The 17,999-nt window shown below is 46.2% G+C and overlaps 1 protein-coding gene across 10 annotated transcripts in view; it reads left to right on the forward strand.

The window, feature by feature from the left end:
- WWC2 (WW and C2 domain containing 2) overlaps positions 1-17,999 on the forward strand; it is a 208,144-nt gene that overhangs the window by 137,434 nt on the left and 52,711 nt on the right. For all 10 annotated transcript variants that reach the window (XM_042982920.1, XM_042982914.1, XM_042982923.1 and 7 more), the window contains 6 exons: positions 2,091-2,220; positions 5,156-5,302; positions 6,328-6,401; positions 10,123-10,365; positions 16,003-16,092; positions 17,144-17,763. In XM_042982920.1, the coding sequence (XP_042838854.1) occupies positions 2,091-2,220; positions 5,156-5,302; positions 6,328-6,401; positions 10,123-10,365; positions 16,003-16,092; positions 17,144-17,763 (1,304 nt within the window). The remainder of the gene's footprint in view (positions 1-2,090; positions 2,221-5,155; positions 5,303-6,327; positions 6,402-10,122; positions 10,366-16,002; positions 16,093-17,143; positions 17,764-17,999) is intronic.

Here is a 17,999-nt window from a genome sequence, read left to right on the forward strand (position 1 = left end):
TAGGTTATCTACAAACTGCACTTGCTCAAGTCAACTTTGGAAGAGTAAGATGGCATCATTGGTGGGTGGTTGTTTGGTTTTTGTTTTGTTTTTTCAGATTAGTCCCTTCACACTGACATAAAAAAAATGTCCATCATTACATGTTTTAAACCGAACGAGCGCAGAGCCAGTTTTCTGTGGCTTCATGGATGCCATTTCTCTGTGGACAAGACTAAGAATTATGTCCAAGAGTGAGAGCTCTTGGCCAGTGGGGCAGAAGCATAGCCGTATGTTCTTCAAGTGAACCCTAAATTGTATTCAAAATGAATGCCGGGCAGCATCAGTGGCTGGAGAGTGATAGTGAGGGTCCTGTTAAACCATTTTTTTTTTAACGTTTACTTATTTTTGAGACAGAGAGAGACAGAGCAGACCAGGGGAAGGGCAGAGAGAGAGGGAGACACAGAATCTGAAACAGACTCCAGGCTCCGAGCCAGCAGCACAGCGCCCGACGCGGGGCTCGAACTCACGGACCACGAGGTCATGACCTGAGCCGAAGTCGGACGCTTAACCGACTGAGCCACCCAGGCGCCCCTGCCACTTTTTTTTTTTTTTTTAAAGAATTAGGTAATTTGGTTGGGCCCTTCATGCACAAAGAATTAGGTTACTTGAAACCCCCTGACATAGGGTGACCATGCAAACTGTAAGGACATTTGGTGAGCAGATCTGCAGGGGTGACAGATGAGCTGGTGGAAGAACTCTTTATTCAACGTTAGCACCTCTGCTCTTCTGCCTGGTTCCTAGATTTGAACTCGTCCGCAAGGCAAGCAGTTTTACCTTGACTCATAACGGCCATAAAACAGAATGAGCATTTTTCACGTATTTGAAAACCAACAGGAAACTAACCACACGATCCAAATATGTAGGATTCTCACTGGTATAAATAATAATCACTCCCGTTTACGCATCGCCCACCAGCTCCTAGGCACCGTACTTGGTTTTGCACAGACATCAGGGCATGTAAGATGAGGCGACAGTGAGGGATCTGCACTTCCTGTAGTTGTTCAGTTTATTGGCACTTCTGTCCTGCTAAATCCTTTCCCGGTGGCCTTAACCTGTCTCAGGGTGGAGGTCGGATTAGCGTGAGGAGGTTTGAATTCAGCCAGTGGAAGGATCGCCCAAACTGACTCAAGACAAAATGACTGAGCTTGAAAATGTTGAGAAACGGACTGGGCGTGAGGTGGGCGATGGGGGAGTGTGAGCTAGGAGTGGTTGGAAGAGAAAACGGGAGAACAGTCGGCTTGAAAGCATGATGTCGGTATGTGGGAAGAAAGTCGCAAAGTCATCAGCCAACTACGATCGTCCAAAAACCAGCTCCTGCTGTTTGTGTAACTTGTACTCTGTCAACAGTCTTTAACATTTTTCTTTCTTCTTTCTTTCTTTCTTTCTTTCTTTCTTTCTTTCTTTCTTTCTTTCTTCTTCCTTCCTTTCTTTCTTCTTTCTTCTTTCTTTCTTTCTTTCTTTCTTCCCTCTTTCTTTCTTCTTTCTTTCTTTCTTTCTTTCTTTCTTCTTTCTTTCTTTCCTTCTTTCTTTCTTTCTTTCTTCCCTTCTTTCTTTTTTCTTTCTTCCTTCCTTTCTTTCTTCCTCTTTCTTTCTTTCTTTCTTTCTTTCCTCTCTCTTTCCTCTTTCTTTCTTTCTTTCTTCCCTCTTTCTTTCCTCTTTCTTTCTTTCTTTCTTTCGTTCTTCCCTCTTTCTTTCTTTCTTTCTTCCTTTCTTCTTTCTTTCTTTCTTTCTTTCCTTCTTTCTTCCTTCTTTCTTTCTTTCTTTCTTCCCTCTTTCTTTCTTTCCTTTCTTTTCTTTCTTTCTTTCTTTTTGCTTTCTTCTTTCTTTCTTTCCTTTCTTTCTTCTTTCTTCTTTCTCTTTCTTTCTTTCTTTCCTCCCTCTTTCTTTCCTCTTTCTTTCTTTCTTTCTTCCCTCTTTCTTTCTTTCTTCCTTTCTTCTTTCTTTCTTTCCTTCTTTCTTCCTTTCTTTCTTTCTTTCTTTCTTCCCTCTTTCTTTCTTTCTTTCCTTCTTTCCTTCTTTCTTTTCTTTCTTTCTCTTTTTTCTTCTCACAGAATTGATAAGAAAATGTCTGGAGGCCAGAGTGGCTATGAACTCAGTGAAGCCAAAGCCATTCTAACTGAACTGAAATCTATCAGAAAGGCTATCAGCTCAGGAGAAAAAGAAAAACAAGATCTGATGCAGGTATGTTACAAACATTTTGTGAAGTCGGACAGCTACCTTCTGGGGCCCCAGAAACTCTTATCGGGGCGGAAGCTCTCCATCGGAATCCGGATGGCCCTTTATCACCCTGCCTCATTCACACAAAACTTGCTCCCATAGGAGATGTTTGTGGGCACCAAGGCAACAGGCTGCCGTGAAAGCGTTGGTTCCGAGGTTCTGATGTGCTTGTTTGAAGGCAGGCTTTGGATGGCTTTTGAGACAGGACGTGCTGGATCCTGGAGTCCACGTGAGATTAGCATTTGGGGGCACCTGCAACTCACTGAAACTTCATGTGGAAACCAGATAAGCAGGGTTACCTAAACTGTGATCCTCAGCTGGGGACACACAAAGGGTACGTCACCTGTCAACAGCAGGTCGAGGATATGCCCTGAGGTGTATGGGAAAGGCATGTGAGGAGCTTCAAAAAGCTTCGCCCCACCCTAGGTGATTCTGAGGTGCCAGCTGGGGGTGGGGAATGCCGACCCAGCTGGGGGGTGCCCATCTAGTCATCCTAGGAAAGCTGCCGGTGGCAGAAAATCCCCGTGTGAAACCTGCATAGTTCTCAGCCCAAAGGTGAGCCAGCCTTGTGGGTACAAGAAACAACCATTCAGTGATCAGTGTCCTGCATTTTAACTGACCTCATGTCAGTTTTCAAAATGCCAACGGAATGTAGGTACATGTTCTACATGTACCTATAATTTTGCATTTGGGGAATTTTGAAATAACCTGCAGGAAGAGATCAAATAGAAAAGACAGTAGTGATAATGGCGAATCCTTGTTAAGTATTGACTGTGTGCTGGGCAGTGTTCTCCCTGCCTTGCATGAAAGTAGTTCAGTTAATTCTGACAACAGCCCTTGGGCATGTATTGTTCTCACTTACAGACAAGGAAATTGCAGGACACAAAAGTTAAGTAGCCTCCTTAAAGTCACACAGCTTAGGAGTGGCAGGACTTTGGTTCAAACCTATGCAGTCTTGCTCCAGAATATGTGGTTTTAAACATATATGGGAAACATAGAAAACTTTATTTGGATATATTTCTATTTTGTTCTAAAGCAATCCTGATGATTAAAACAGTAATTCCTAAAATGCACATCAGAGGTCCTTTGGAAAAAAATTAATAGTTAGCTTGAGCAAATTTATGTTGGAACTTTATAATTCAGCCATCTTAGGTTATCTTTGATTCTTCCAGTAACGAAGAAATTTGGGTTTATAAACAGACCAGATTAAGTTAAAAGATTAGAGTCCTTTTCAGTTACTAAAGTATATAAAATAATTGACTAGCAGATACAGAAATCGAGAGTAGAGCTAAGAAGGACATTAGGTGGGTAGCTTCCATGACTTTCAGACCTCTTTGACCATGACCCACAGTAAAGGATACATTCTACATGAAAACCCAGTCACACACAAATGTCTTTATGTGGACACACACACACACACACATACACACACACACACCATATAATACAGATGTTTGCCTGCTGTTAATACTAGTAATGCAGTCTGAATTGACTTTCTAGTCTCTTCTTTTTCAGCACAAAACATACCAGTCATGACCTACTAAATTGATAAGGTATACTGTCATCCCAGACAGGCTTGAAAAAATACTACTCTTTCCACTCTACAGGTGAAAAAATAGAAAAGACTTGCCCAAAGTCACTAAAAGGCTTCTATGTTCTTTTCTGTGATATATATTTGATATGATCGTTGAAGTCTCATCCCTCTTGTATTTACATTTTGCATAAATGAACCTTTGAAAAAGAAAATTAAAAAGGCCGGGTAAAAGGCACATGTCAGATCTCTGATATTTCTAGTTTTTTGGGGACACTTCTCATTTTTTATTGTAAAAATTGTAAATATCAGGATTAAATCCTGGCTTTTCTTAAAGTTGGCAATAATGAGCTTCTTCCCATTTTTATTAGTGTTAGGGCCAGGGGAGGGTTGGGAACAATTTAGTTAAGATTTTTCTCTTTCTTAATACTTTCACTTGCTCACATCCTCTCTTGAAAGTAAGCTCAGTATATTAAACACGGGTGGCAACGACAGGCACATTCATTGTTGATTATTCACTTTACAAAACCAGACATTATCACTCTGGCATTGCCATGCAGTCAGTGTAAAGATGGGCTGGGACCAGCTGCCAGCACTTCAGCTTCTGGGCCTCAGTTTCCTCATCTCTGACATTACCAGGACCAGATAATCTCTTGGGTCCCATCCAGACGTAAAATGGCATTATTACAGAAGTCTGCTAAGTAAGAAGTTTTCTTCTATATCTAAAATGAGATTGCACTGTAGGTATTCCACATTTACATAATTTCTGCTGTATGAAGTGAATAGTTAAGATGAGTCATTTTAAAATAGAGATCTTTTTGGGGCTCCTGGGTGGCTCAGTCGTTAAGCATCCGACTCTTGGTTTTGGCTCAGATCATGATCTCACGGTTGGCGAGTTTGAGCCCCGCATGGGGTTCCGCACTAACAGCGTGGAGCCTGCTTGGGATTCTCCCTCTCATCCTCTCTTTCTGGCCCTCTCCCGCTTGGACTCTTTTTCTCTCTCAAGATAAATAAATAAACCTTACAAAATAAATAAATTTTAAAAATAGAAATCTTTTCGATTGTTAAAAATAAGAAATGCATGTACTAAATGTAAAGGTGCCATTAAGCACAGCGTGAATAATTCCAGCTTGGGAAAGGTAAGATAATCTGTTTATTATGACCTCACACACTTCCAGAGTCACACGGGTGTATATGGGAAATTAGGTTCTAATCTTATGTTTTCAATAATTTAAAGTGATACATACCTGTTAAAGTAGCTGTTTTTTTCCTATCGAGATCACTTCTTTCAATTTAATTTTACCTGCTGGGTGAGTCTTGCCATCCTAAATGTTAAGTTTCACGTACGACTTTGTGTTTCCTGAACAGAGTCTCGCTAAGCTGCGGGAGCGGTTCCATTTGGACCGGAGCACGGGCACATCCGAGCCAGATTTGAGGTCCAGTCCTGTGAACTCCCATTTATCTCTCTCCAGACAGACCCTTGACGCCGGGTCACAAACCAGCATTTCCGGAGATGTAAGTTACCCACGTGAACGGTTGGCCCCAGCGCTGGCCGTGATGGGCCTGAATTACAACATGGATGGCAAGTGGGACAGGTGCTCGCTAGGTGGTTTGAATTCCAACTGCGTGGGTTCAGTATTTCATATTCAGAGATTGGTTTTAAAAATCAGAGCCTTATCTTTTCTGTCTGGATGTCACACGTATCAGGATTTGTCCGTATGAATGGTTTTGCTCAGACTTTCTCGTATTTATTCAGAGACATTATTGAAAGGTCACAGACACATAAAAATTTAAGTTTCCCCTATTAAATTTAGAGTCTTAGAAATTTAGATCTTTCCAATTAAACATTGAGGCTGATGAGAAACAAAAAAATATGCCTTTAAAAGCTAACAGATTTTTTTTTATATCCAAGGTTGTTTATACTAAAATGCATGTATGGTTTATGCCCAGCATTTGAAAATATTTACTATGGCTTTGAAAACTATGAACTATTTTGCCTTCTCTCTGGGATGCTGTTTAGCAGACCTTTACTTTTCAGTACGTTCCCAGTTTGCGTATTCTGTTCTGCGTCCTTGAATTCTGTGCCATGAAAATAAAACAGGCAGAGATCAACAGTAGGACTTACCTGTTTGAAAAATCATTTTTTTGAAGTTGTTTAGTTAATATCATGCATTTGGAAGCTAAATGATGGAAATTTTGGCTCATGGAGACGAAATTAGTTTCAGTTCGTAAATTTTATTGACCTGTGTTCCCTTCGTAAACTCTAAGATACCAGAAACATTGACATGATACTTTTTATCTTGAATCTGATGTGTGGAGAAAATGATGTTGAAGTCTTTGAAAAACAGACAAGCTTGAATTAAAAAGAAATGTTTTGCCCCCACTGAGACTGGAAAGTAAGTGCCTTTTTAACTGGCGTTCCTGATTTCAAGACCATCTTCGTTAGTTTTCCAATTACTTGTGCTTCCTAGAAACAAAAGCAGTTTACCTTCATTCATTAGCAGAGTTAATTGACTTTTTTCCCTTTTGTTTTTTACCAGATCGGAGTGAGAAGTAGATCAAATTTAGCTGAAAAGGTCAGGCTGAGCCTACAGTATGAAGAAGCCAAAAGAAGGTAACAACAGGGGAGCTCTTCAGCGTTCGGTGGTCAGCGGGCGCAAACAGAATTTTCTTTTCCAGAATTAATCTTTACTCGTATAGTGACATCTGCTGGGTGCTCCCCACGCCTTCTTCCCAGGTCTGCTCTCCAGGGTTTTTAGACGTAAGGGTTGCAGAGTTCCCCCTCTGCTCGCCGTCTCCCCCTCACCCCAAAGCTGAAGGAAAAGGAGAATTAATGAGAAGTGTGGGCATGAAATTGCCCCCTTGTCTTTTGGAAGAAAGAAGCTTTGAACTTGTCCAATCCTTACTCACAAGTACAAGCGGGAAGATTGGCTTCTTAGGTGGAGTCGTGATATCGGCTCAGGTACAGGACTTAATAGTAGTTGAGCTCCCAGGTAAATAGCTTTAATTCCTTTGATTTGAGGGGAAGACTTCCTGCTAAGGTGCTTGAAGACGCTGCAGTGTCTGTTCCTGCGACTGCCTTCAGGACAAAGGAGAGATTCTATTTCCCTCCATTCCCTTACAACCCTGTGCTTTCTTTTCGAACTTCGTGATTCTGTGGAAGGTTCAGGAGACTTCTCCCTCCTCATCCAGTGCACGGGCTCACCTTGTTTTCATAATGTGGACACCTTGCTCATTTTATGGGGGAGGGTCATACAGCTCTGTTTGATTTCATTATTTTCCTTTTAAGAGTTTAAGAATGCTACTGATTTGTGATTTGGGAAGACATTGGCAGGAGAGAAACTTCACTGTCACCCTGTAGGTGACAGAGAAGCTTATGTTCCTCCTCGAGAACATGAAAAGCTCAGCTGAGAACCTGCTACAATGTCAGTTTCCTATTAAGACCATCAGATAGATATTGAAGTATACCCATTATTATTGGTGATGAGGATTATTTAAAAGTAATTAGCAAAAATTCTTAGAGGTTATCTGGCTTTAACAAAGCAATTGTTTGATTTGCCTAAATGCAGAATTTCCCTCTTTATAGCCTCTGTTACTGCTATTACTGGGTTCTTTGATTTACCGAAAAAAAAAAAAAAAAACCCCTAACTAAGCTCTGTTCCACAAATTATTAACTGTGTGAGTTTGAACAAGTCACTTAGTCTCTCTGAACATTTCACTCAGCTGATTTTAATGCTTGTAAGTTTTCCTTGTCAGATTTTACATTTCCTGAGGTTCTGAAAAATCCGGTATACTTTCTGGCTGCTTCTCAGTGCCCAGGCCGTGCCTTGCCCTCCACCATAAGGATTGAGGATTGCTTTGTGGTTTCGTGGCCCGGTGATGTGAAAGCCTCTGGTGGATGGTGTTTGCGGCCCTCCAGCTGTGAGCACACCAACCCCTTAGCAGCCACAACTCCTGGGCTCTGTTGTAAACAAAGAGCGTTCTGTATCTGGTGTTCTGAAGGAGAATGGCTGTAACTCAGAATTAATTTTGGAGAACCACGCCTCATGCCCTGGGTTCTCTGGGGCTCCACTTGGCTTCCCCTGGATCAGCTTGAATTTTCGCTTTACTTTTGCTGCTAACAGTTTATTCCATCTGGAGTTTATACACAGCTCTTCTCTCCCCTGGGTGTCCCCAGAAATCTTCATCATGTCTCGTTCCCCAGATTTGGTGTGCTCTTTCCAAATAAAATTCAAGACCCACCTAATGCCCGATCACGCAAGTAAGAGGTGCGTTTCTTTCCTTCATTAAGTCGTCGCTCCCAGTTCTGTTGTTAAGTCAGTCACATCAGAACTTAAGACATTGGTTCTTTCCCACTTAGTTGCATTGCTGGCCTATTACCATTTGGGGTTTTATTTTAAAGTTACTAGCGATGCTGATGAGAGGGTAGATCTCGAGGGTTTGTGCATATGTTGAAAATGCTTTTCTTCCTCAATTCTGAGTACGTAAAGAGGCGGGTTGTATTTCCCTGAAACCTGTTTTCTCCTCCAGCCTTTGTTTTCTGTGCTTAATGAAGCTAATAATATCATGCTTATTTAGCATTTTGATGATTAATTTTCTAGTACGCTGAGACAGTTGTGTACGGTTTTGCGGTTAAAGCTGATGTTACATCTATGGGAAGTGCAGACGGTGGGGGAAAATCACAAGTACGTTGTATATGCAGGGCCAGCTTAAGATGGCAGTTTTTTTTTGTGTTTTTTTTTTTTAAACTAAAACCAGAAACTGTGGAACTACTTCCATCTTTGTCCAGAAAACATTATTTTGTTCATCTTTTTCCTTCCTTTCTACAACTTCTTCTGTCTAAAAGTAAAAAAAAAAAAAACAAAAAACCTTTCTATCTACTTCTCATATTCCAATATGTGCTGTAACAGCATCCAAAGTAACCATCCAGCTTTGTTTTTTAATAGGAATATAGATTCCTTGTGCTAACCTCAGTTGCATTCATAACTTACCTTGATGTTGTGCTTGTGGTCAAAAACAGCCACGTGCCATTTACCTCGTGAACAGTCCTGATGGTCCTCACGGTGCCGCAGAGCAAGTTCTTTGATTCAGATGGTCAGAACTTTTTTTTTTAAGTTTATTTATGTACTTTGTGAGAGAGAGAGAGAGGGGAAGGGCAGAGAGAGAGAGGAAGAGAGAGAATCCCAAGCAGGCTCCACACTGACAGCACAGAGCCTGACACGGGGCTCGAACTCACGATCCGTGCGATCATGACCTGAACGGAAGCCAAGAGTCAGACGCTTAACCGACTGAGCCCCCCACACGCCCCCAGAACATTCTGGTTCAGTCAGAAGTTAACTTTACCAATTAGCGTTAAGCAGTACACATAGTAGAATCGGAGGTCAGGCAAAATTATGAAACCAGTGAAGTTCCCCTCTGCTGGTTTTTCCTCCTCCTCCCCCTTCTCCCCACCCCTGTCCCCCTCACCCCACCACCTGCTGTCACCGTGGTGGAGCCGCTTCGGCTGCCCGTGCCGGCGAAGGTCCACTGGGAGCTTCGTGCTCCTGGACGGCTCCCGCACACTCAGGGAAACCGGGTCAAGTGCAGGGATGTCTGCGGTGCTGGCTCCATGAGTGCTCCGTAAGCGGCGTGGGCACCGATGTCACAGTGCACAGCTTCCTGGCAGCAGGAGGCCTGGGGCGAGGCAGGGCTGCTCCCTTTCCCTTGGCGACGCGGAGCCTGCTGGATCCACTTTGTTGTAATACTGGTCAGCCAAGCCACCGCTCCGTCTTCTCCCCTCGTCCTCCCCGACGGGCTGATAACCCGGCTGCCCCCCCCAGCCGACCCCGGGGACCCCCATCTTCCTAGGGGACAGCGTCTTCACCCAGAGGAACAAAACCTATAGTGATGTCACGGCAGCCATCATTTACCTGAGTCGTTTTTTTTCTTTTAAACGGAAGCCATCTGGGTATCCCTCCGGCCACCCTACCCAGGCAGCCGCACGTCCCGGCGGGCCTGCCCGGGGCTCCCAGCGCTCTCTGCTTTTTAAGCTTCGGTGTACTTTGACCTTCGCTCTTCTTTTTAGCTAGGCGGGTTTGCTTACTTGTGTCTTAAAGGTGAGGAACACGCAGCAGACCGGAGCCAGGTGTGGGGCGTCCCGGGGCTGGAGGGCGGGCTGCGGCTCTTACCTGCCTCCCAGCGGGCGATCACCTCCCCCCCCCCCCCCCGCCACCCGGGGGAGGGTCCCCGGGTAGAGTCGGGAGGGCATCTAGACCCCCAGCCTTGGCTGGGTTGTGTCTTCCCTTTCCTGGGAGTTCTAAGTCTGTGCGCCCCTCCTCTTTATCGCTTTATTTTAGTATGGCCAACTTGAAAATTGAACTGTCAAAGCTGGACAGTGAGACCTGGCCCGGGGCGCTGGACATCGAGAAGGAGAAGCTGATGCTGATTAACGAGAAAGAAGAGCTTTTGAAGGAGCTGCAGTTTGTCACGCCACAAAAACGCACCCAAGATGAGCTGGAGCACCTGGAGGCCGCCAGGCAGCGGCTGGAGGAGGAGCTGTTGTCCGTGAGGGGTCCGCCGAGCCGGGCGCTGACCGAGAGGTTCGTTCTCCTCCCTGGGGCCCCGGGCCCGGCAGCCCCCGGGGGTGCGTCTTCCCGCGCCCGGGTGCCCGTTCCCCCGCCTCCGCAAATCTGCGCGGCGGCCGTCCTTAGTGGCCCGAGCCCCGGCACCCAGGGCCTTTCTTTCTGTAGGGCGGTGGAGCGTTACCCTCCTGAGGCCCCGTGGTGTCAGCTCCCCTGTTGGGAACGTGAACTGCCGCGACAGACGTTGAATAAGTAAGGAATGTGGACATAAGACCAGGAATGCAGCACGTCGCTGACTGCGTGTGATAACAATGGCTATAAACTCTCGCACCCTGATAAGAAAGATTATCTGGACCGTTAGAGCCACTGAAGCTTCCTACTCTGGGTTTTACGACTCACAGGAATGCAAAAGTTTATCGCCTTTCATTTCACAAGGCAAAGACAACTTGCTCCCTTTGGGTGTCTTAACAGGTCGCAAAAGGTTCGCTTGGATTTGGTTTGTCGGTCGAAACCCTCCTGTGAAGCAGGTGAAGATGTAAAGGGAAATACTTGAAGCAGTTTCCCGACCTTTCTGTGGGAGGGTGGGAGTTGACCACTCCACGTAAAACAGCCAGTTGTGTGAGCGGGAATATCAGGCAGGCGCTGTGCCCAGGAGCCCCGTGTCCAGGCCTCGCTGACGGACGTGGTCGGACGGACGCCTGTTCCAGCCGTGGACCGTGCAGCCTTTCAGAACCACTGCACCAGGGGCGTCCGGGCGGCTCAGTCGGTTGAGCGTCCGACTTCGGCTCGGGTCTTGATCTCGTGGTTTGTAGGTTAGAGCCCCGCGTCGGGCTCTGTGCTGACAGCTAAGGGCCTGGAGCCTGCTTCCGATCCTGTGTCTCCCTCTCTCTCTGCTCCCCCACTCACTCTCTGTCTCGCGCTCTCAAAAATAAATAAAAACGTTAAAAAAAAAAAAGTTAAAAAAAAAAAATCACTGCACCAGCAAGCGCTTTAGGCCAGCAGGTGAGGAGCAGTGCCTGTCCCGGAATGACAGGAAGGAAGGTCACGTTCATATAATTTCAAGTGACCTGAAAGTAACTTTAAGACACCCAGCCATAATCCAACCGCCTTTTTTTTTTTTTTTTTAATTTCTTGGCTTCTTGCCTTCTAATTCCTTGTCCCCTTAAGGTTGTGTGGCTACGTGATATCAAAATATTTGAAGTGTGGCGCGGGAAACAGTAGGAAGGAGAACCGCTGACGTTCCCGGGTAGGTGTTGGCCTGTGGACTTGCCTGCCCCGAGTTTAATCGCCTGGGGAGAGTTGACTTCTGTGAGTTAAATGCCGGTCGAGAGGATGCCTGGCCACAGCTTTACGGAGCAGGCACACGCGTCAGAAGGGAAAGCCTCTGCACCTCACATTCCTGAAAGAATTCTCGTTGCCCACCTGCCGCTTCTTTCCTCCCCTCCTGCTCAGACATCTCTGTCTAGCAGTGCCGGCTGAAGGCTCTCCCCAAAGGTAGATGTCAGCGAGGCCGGCCAGGGAAAGATACGCCCAACAAAGAGCAGAAGGAACAAAAAGTTCCGGAGAGAAGGCAGAGTCCCGTTGTATTCCTGAACTACCTTGATGTCCTGTCCGTCTTTACAGGTCTTAAATTTCTAGGGTAAAAGTTTGATAATCACCAGTGAATAGGACGGAATGAGTAGTTTTTATGTGGCCCACACACAAAGCAGCAAGCGTATTTGCGTCCTGTGTCACGCTTACTGAGTGTTATCTAATGACACATGCCTCACGGGGCCAAGTGCGTCCCAGCCATTGTCTGTGGTGTGTGTCTGGGAAGGGCCCCTACACGGCCTTTACGTTTGTTCTGGGAGAGAGAAAATAGGTGTGTGTTTGTTTTAATCATCTTTTACAGGAGTAGCGTCTTGTTTGTCTTTTTTATTAGAGCTAGAACTTCAAAAATGACTAACGAAGTAGCATTAGAAATAGTTTGTTCCCAAGCGCCGAGGCTTTGGCTTTCGTACTTTGGCTTGCGCATAATCCAAGAAATAACTGGAAGTAACTGCCCAGATCCCAGCAGAAACAGTAGGTGTGAACCCCTCAGGAAGAGGAACTATGAAATACATAAAAAAAATTACCAATTTAGTGAGATCCAGCCCTGGGTTTTGTATCGGATGGGGAGTAGGCAGTTTGACTCTCCTCCTGACTCAGGATACCCGCGTGACCCTGTCTCCCACAATCGGATGTTAATGTTAGCAGGAAGGGAAGTGTGTATGTTTTATATTCGTAGTATGTTGTTGGCCAGAAGCAAATCTCCATCATTATGTCGTAGTCTGAGGTTGAGGGGACTAACACCCTCTTGCTTGAGCAACTTAAACTTTCCTCACTGCTGTCCTTGGATGCAAAACGGCCCAGCGTCTCCCATGTCCAAAAGAGCAGAGCCACGTGCCGAAGGGAGCACTCTGGGAGCACCGAGTCTTTTGCTGCCCGAGTAGACCCAGATGGGTCGGCTTTGGAGTTTGTTGTCGTCGGTTCTACTTTACTCCCCTGCGCTCTGTCACCTTTTCCACTTCTGCGTTATTTCCTTCTACTGTCTGTGCAGAGAGTATTTCTGCTCTGCTTATTGTTACTGTTGAACTGAAACAGGTGTCTTAGAAGGCAAGAGGGTGGCTCTGAACAGCGGGCTTCCTCGGTGCTACAGCAGGTGGTGGCCGGAGACACTTCCGGGAAATAAGGGTGACCGCACAAGCCTTGGTTTCATCATAGAGCAAACTGCTTCACCAGTACGAAACCCCTCAGTCTCCCCTTGGCATCTGCACGGCCGTCAAAGAAACCACTTCTGGGTCCCCCCAACTCTCCCTGTTTTCCATTTATGTTGTGGGTTTCTCATCATTTGGGGGGGGGGGTGGCCTCAGGCAAGATTCTGAGCCATGACTGAATTTACATCTCTGAAGGAGCTAAACTCTCCTGAATTTCGTGACCCCAGAGACCCCCAGCACCACCACTCTGTGGGCAGAGCACTCAGATGAGGCGAGGACGCTCCCACCTAGGGCAGCAAAGCAGTTTGGGAAGAGGGAGACCTCCCTGTGAGGGATCAGCAGCAGAGAGAAATGGTTCTCAAATGAAAAACGTCACGGCGTCTAGGATTTCTCACACAGCTTCCGTATTCTCTCCATACAGCTGCTGAAATTCTAAAACTTCTGTGCTTTTCCGCAGCTGATAAGATCTTAACACTGCTCCTTCTTTTCTCACAAATCTCGTCTTAAATCTTGCCGAGGTGTCTTCGTTGTTCCTTAATTATATGAATGTTTTTGTCTCTGCTTCTGAACAAATGTTAAAGCAAGTAGGTGGGGGTATGAGTGTCATTTATTTTTTAACGGAAAAGGAACGGCTCACTTGTATAGATGGCGTGACATTTTCCCTAGGTGGAAAGTTCTGGGTAGTCTTCATCAGGGGGCCCCGGGCAGGTGCTTCTGTCTCTCAGGGCGTGAGGGCAGAGAGAGGGCGGAGTGAAGGCCCTGCCTGGGTCTTGTGTAGAGCAGAGGAACGGAGAGTGTGGACCAGCGGGAGGGGCCGAGTTGAAATGACCCTTTCTCAGCTTGGAGAAGGGCTCGCGGAGCCTGGGATGCACCCTCGGGAAGGGGCTGATACCTGAGCAGTTTCTTCTTATCCCTGGTCCAGAGGAAGTTGGGGAGAACGCTTCCTACAAAGGACCCCTGGGATCTGAGGGAGGCTGCGGGCTTCAGTGACTCCCTCAGAGACGAGGGTCAGGTGCTTGACCGAGGACGGCCACTCCACGGGAAGGGCTTCTGTGACTCTCCCGGGTGCTTCGTTGTGCTTCTCCCAGCAAAGACACAAGCACAAGGGAGTGTCTTCAGGCAGCCTGGGCAGACCTGGGGCTCGCCTTCCAGGAGCTTCGGGTCTGACTGGGGAGCATGCAAACAAGAACACGAGGCCAGGTCTCAGTGGTTCAAGTGACCCTAAGAGGGCCTTCGCAGTCGGTTGGGGGAGGCCACAATGGGGCCGTCGCTTGTGCCTGAGAGGCGGAAAGCTTTGGATGGTAAATTTCGCAGGAAACACGGTTATGTCATACCGAGGCCTCCTTAACACACTGGAAAAGCCTTCATTTGTTCGTGCAGGATTTAGTTTTAAAACTTATCTAACAATGTTTCTCCTGTTTCGGAAGACATGGGTTTGGGTAGGTTCTTGGGCTTTCTCCAGACCTTTATACCTTCTGATTCAGTTAATCTAATTCGTATTCATTTTCTCCCCTGTTGAGTTTTTGTTTATATTTAAGAGATTAAAAAAAAAATAGGGACTGTATTCCTTTTCGAAATACACCTTTGAAAGCTGGGAATTAAGAATTTATCATGCTTTGAAGTGCTAAACAAAATGACAAGAATTGCTTTTTTTTTATTTTAACATATAATGAAATTGTGTGGGTGACACATCAAAGGACAGATAGCTATAAATAAAATATGGGCATGTTTCCTTACTGCCTAAAACATACATTTCAAAGAGGTTAGAAATTAGGGAGATTTTCTCTTTCTCCAAAAAAAAAAAAAAAAATCGCTAATTTTTATATCCCCACCTTGCAAGGCGTGCTGAGGCTCTGAACAAAAAGCATGTGTTTTGATGTCTGTGGAGTACTTTCTCGTACATCACTGCATTTGATCCCTTTAACAGCCCTCGCGGGCAGACACAGTAGGATTTTAATCGCCGATTTGCAGAGGAGAAAACTGGGACCCCTTGACTAAAGTGACTCGTTTAAGGACACACGGTTCACAGCAGCAAATCCACTGGAAACCCCGGTGATTTTCTGGGTCCCACTCTGCCGTGGTTGGCCGCGCCGGACGGGCTCAGGCCAGGGACGTCTGAAGACCTTCAGCTGACACTGACCACAGGCCCGTTAACGTCTTAAAATAACTTAGTCAAAAACACGGTTCTCTAACCCTCGAAATTTTTTTTTTTCTTTTTTAAACTTGTTCGGTTGAACGTGGATGAAATTTCACGGTAACGGGCACAGGCGATGAGATGCGTTACGGTAGGAACCGAAATCACTTTTGTGCCTTTTCCTTGTTTAAACTGTTAAGCCCAAATGAGCTCACGCTGGCAATATGGACTAATTTGTTTCTTAATCGCTGAAATTCTCATCCAAGTAAGATTGGAATTGTTGTCACTAAATATTAGTCCGGAACGGTCCTTGTCAATTCCAGCCCTCACAATGGTCCTTCACAGATTGGCTGTCGCTCCTGTCAAGTGTCGTAGTAATTTAAGCCCAGGTCCCAGGCCTGTGGAAGGATTCTGTAATCTGTGTTAGTGGTTTGTGGTTTTCCTCCTCGCTGTCTTTCTCCACCTCATAAGGGCACAGAGGCTTTTTTTTTTTTTTTTTTTTTTTTTTTTTTTTTGTAATCCATTTAAGAAAATAGCAGGTTATCAAAAGTTTTAAACTTCCCAGTAAAGTTGGAGACTCGGGCTAGGTGTCCCTCTTCCTCTGGCGTGGCTGTGGACTCTGATGCCCACCTCACTCCTCGCTGCCCTTCTGTTTTCTCTCTGGCCGACCCATTGGGATTTCCCCCTCGTGGTACATAACGTCTGTGGAATCAGAATCTTTTCCTTCGGTTTCCACGCCTTAGCGTAATTACATGGAAGTAAATGCATTTGTTTCTTTTTTTCCAGATTGCATTTGGAAGAGCGAAGGAAAGAGCTGCTACAGAAACTTGAGGAAACTACTAAATTAACTACTTATTTGCACTCCCAACTGAAAAGGTAAGCCTGTTCAGCCCTTGAGGGAACAAGAACATTCGGGCATGTTTTGGTTCACCCTTGATGACTTTGGTCAACTCTTTGAAAGTAAATAAAATAGTGATGCCAGTACAGCTGAAACTTGGATGATCAAATTTAAAGTTGCGTAGATTTTTTTTTTTTCCCCACGAACCCCAAGGTCACAATGTGGAATATGTGTGAAATATGTTGTGGGAAGAAGATCTGTTTTAGCTATGAGTGCGTACTTAGGAAAAGGACACATTTCTCCACCTCCCTTTTTCCTTGAAAAAGGGAGGGCGGGGATGACTTGCCTTCAAATAATTAACTGTCCATTCGCTCCTTCAGTGTGTCCACAGAGGAGAGGAACGGACAGGGAGACAGGCTTGTGTGCAACCCCCTTATTCTTATAAGCTTGCCTTTTCCCTCTCTAGAGACTAAAAGCTTTATTCTTTAAGCAGAATAACTGCATTAACACTCTACCAGTTATGCTTTTTCCCCTCCTTCAATATTATTTTTTTTTAATTTTTTAAGTGTTCATTTTTTGAGAAAGAGAGAGAGAGCATGAGCAGGGGAGGTGCAGAGAGAGAGGGAGACACAGAATCCGAAGCAGGCCCCAGGCTCTGAGCACGGAGCCCGACGTGGGGCTAGAACTCACGAACCGTGAGATCGTGACCTGAGCCGAAGTTGGACGCTTAACCAACGGAGCCACCCAGGCGCCCCTCCCCCTTCCACATTATTAAACTGCGTAGTTGCTTCTCGATATCTGTGCAGGTAGATTTATCAATAGGTAGTTATCACTTTTTTTTTCTTTTTTAATTTTGCAACAGGGAAATTAGAACAGAACTGCTATTTAGAGAGGACTCAGGGAGCCAGCTTGAAAGTGCTCAGGAGTCACCAAGGCTATAGGTGGTATAGTGGCAGCCACCACCCCCCCCCCACCCTGCCCCCGTCATGACGTTATTTGGCGCCTCGGGGGGCCGAAGGGGCCGGAGGGCACGGTGCTTGGGTGTTGCGTGTCGTACCAGGCGTCACAGTGAGTGCTTCCCCCCCTCAGCCTCTCTGCCAGCACCCTGTCCGTGTCGTCCGGGAGCAGCCTGGGCTCCCTGGCCTCCAGCCGGGGATCTCTGAACACCTCCAGCAGAGGGTCGCTCAGCTCCCTCAGTTCCGGAGAGCTCTATTACACCGGCCAGAGCGACCAGGTAGACGCGGATTATCAGTGTAAACTGGACCTCCTTCTGCAGGAGAAAGGCGGCTACATTCCTTCTGGACCCATCACCACCATCCATGAAAACGAGGTGGTCAAGTCCCCCAGCCAGCCTGGCCAGAGCGGCCCCTGTGGGGCGGCAGCCACAGCCACAGGCCACACTCCCCCACGGACTGAGGCCCCCAAGTCTGTGACGTCCCTGTCCTCACGGTCCTCCCTCTCCTCCTTGTCCCCTCCCGGCTCCCCCCTGGTTCTGGAAGGCACGTTCCCCATGTCTTCCCACGATGTCCCTCTCCATCGGTTCACTGCTGACTTTGAAGACTGTGAATTGAGTAGCCATTTTGCAGACATTGGCCTCGGTGACAATCAGATCTTGCTGGACTCGAACTCGGGAGGAGCGTCCCAGTCTCTCGCCGAGGATAAAGACCTCAGCGAATGCTCCCGGGAGCCGTTGTATGAAGGAACTGCAGGTAAGCCGAGACCTTTGCCTCCACGCTTTCCCTCTTAATTATTTTCAGAAGAGTGACAGGAGGGTTACGTTTTCCACATAAACAAATTGTGCTGGCCCCCTTCGCTGTCTGCTGCGAATTCATTTTGGCTTCACTCGAGGAGGAGTTTTTATTGATATACCCGGACTAGACATTTTTTTCTTTAACAGCTAAAAGTCGCTTTCCCTATTTAATAGACTTAATCGTTAAGTATCTGT

Source organism: Panthera tigris, chromosome B1 (genome assembly GCF_018350195.1).
Source record: "Panthera tigris isolate Pti1 chromosome B1, P.tigris_Pti1_mat1.1, whole genome shotgun sequence".
NCBI classification, from domain to species: domain Eukaryota; kingdom Metazoa; phylum Chordata; class Mammalia; order Carnivora; family Felidae; genus Panthera; species Panthera tigris.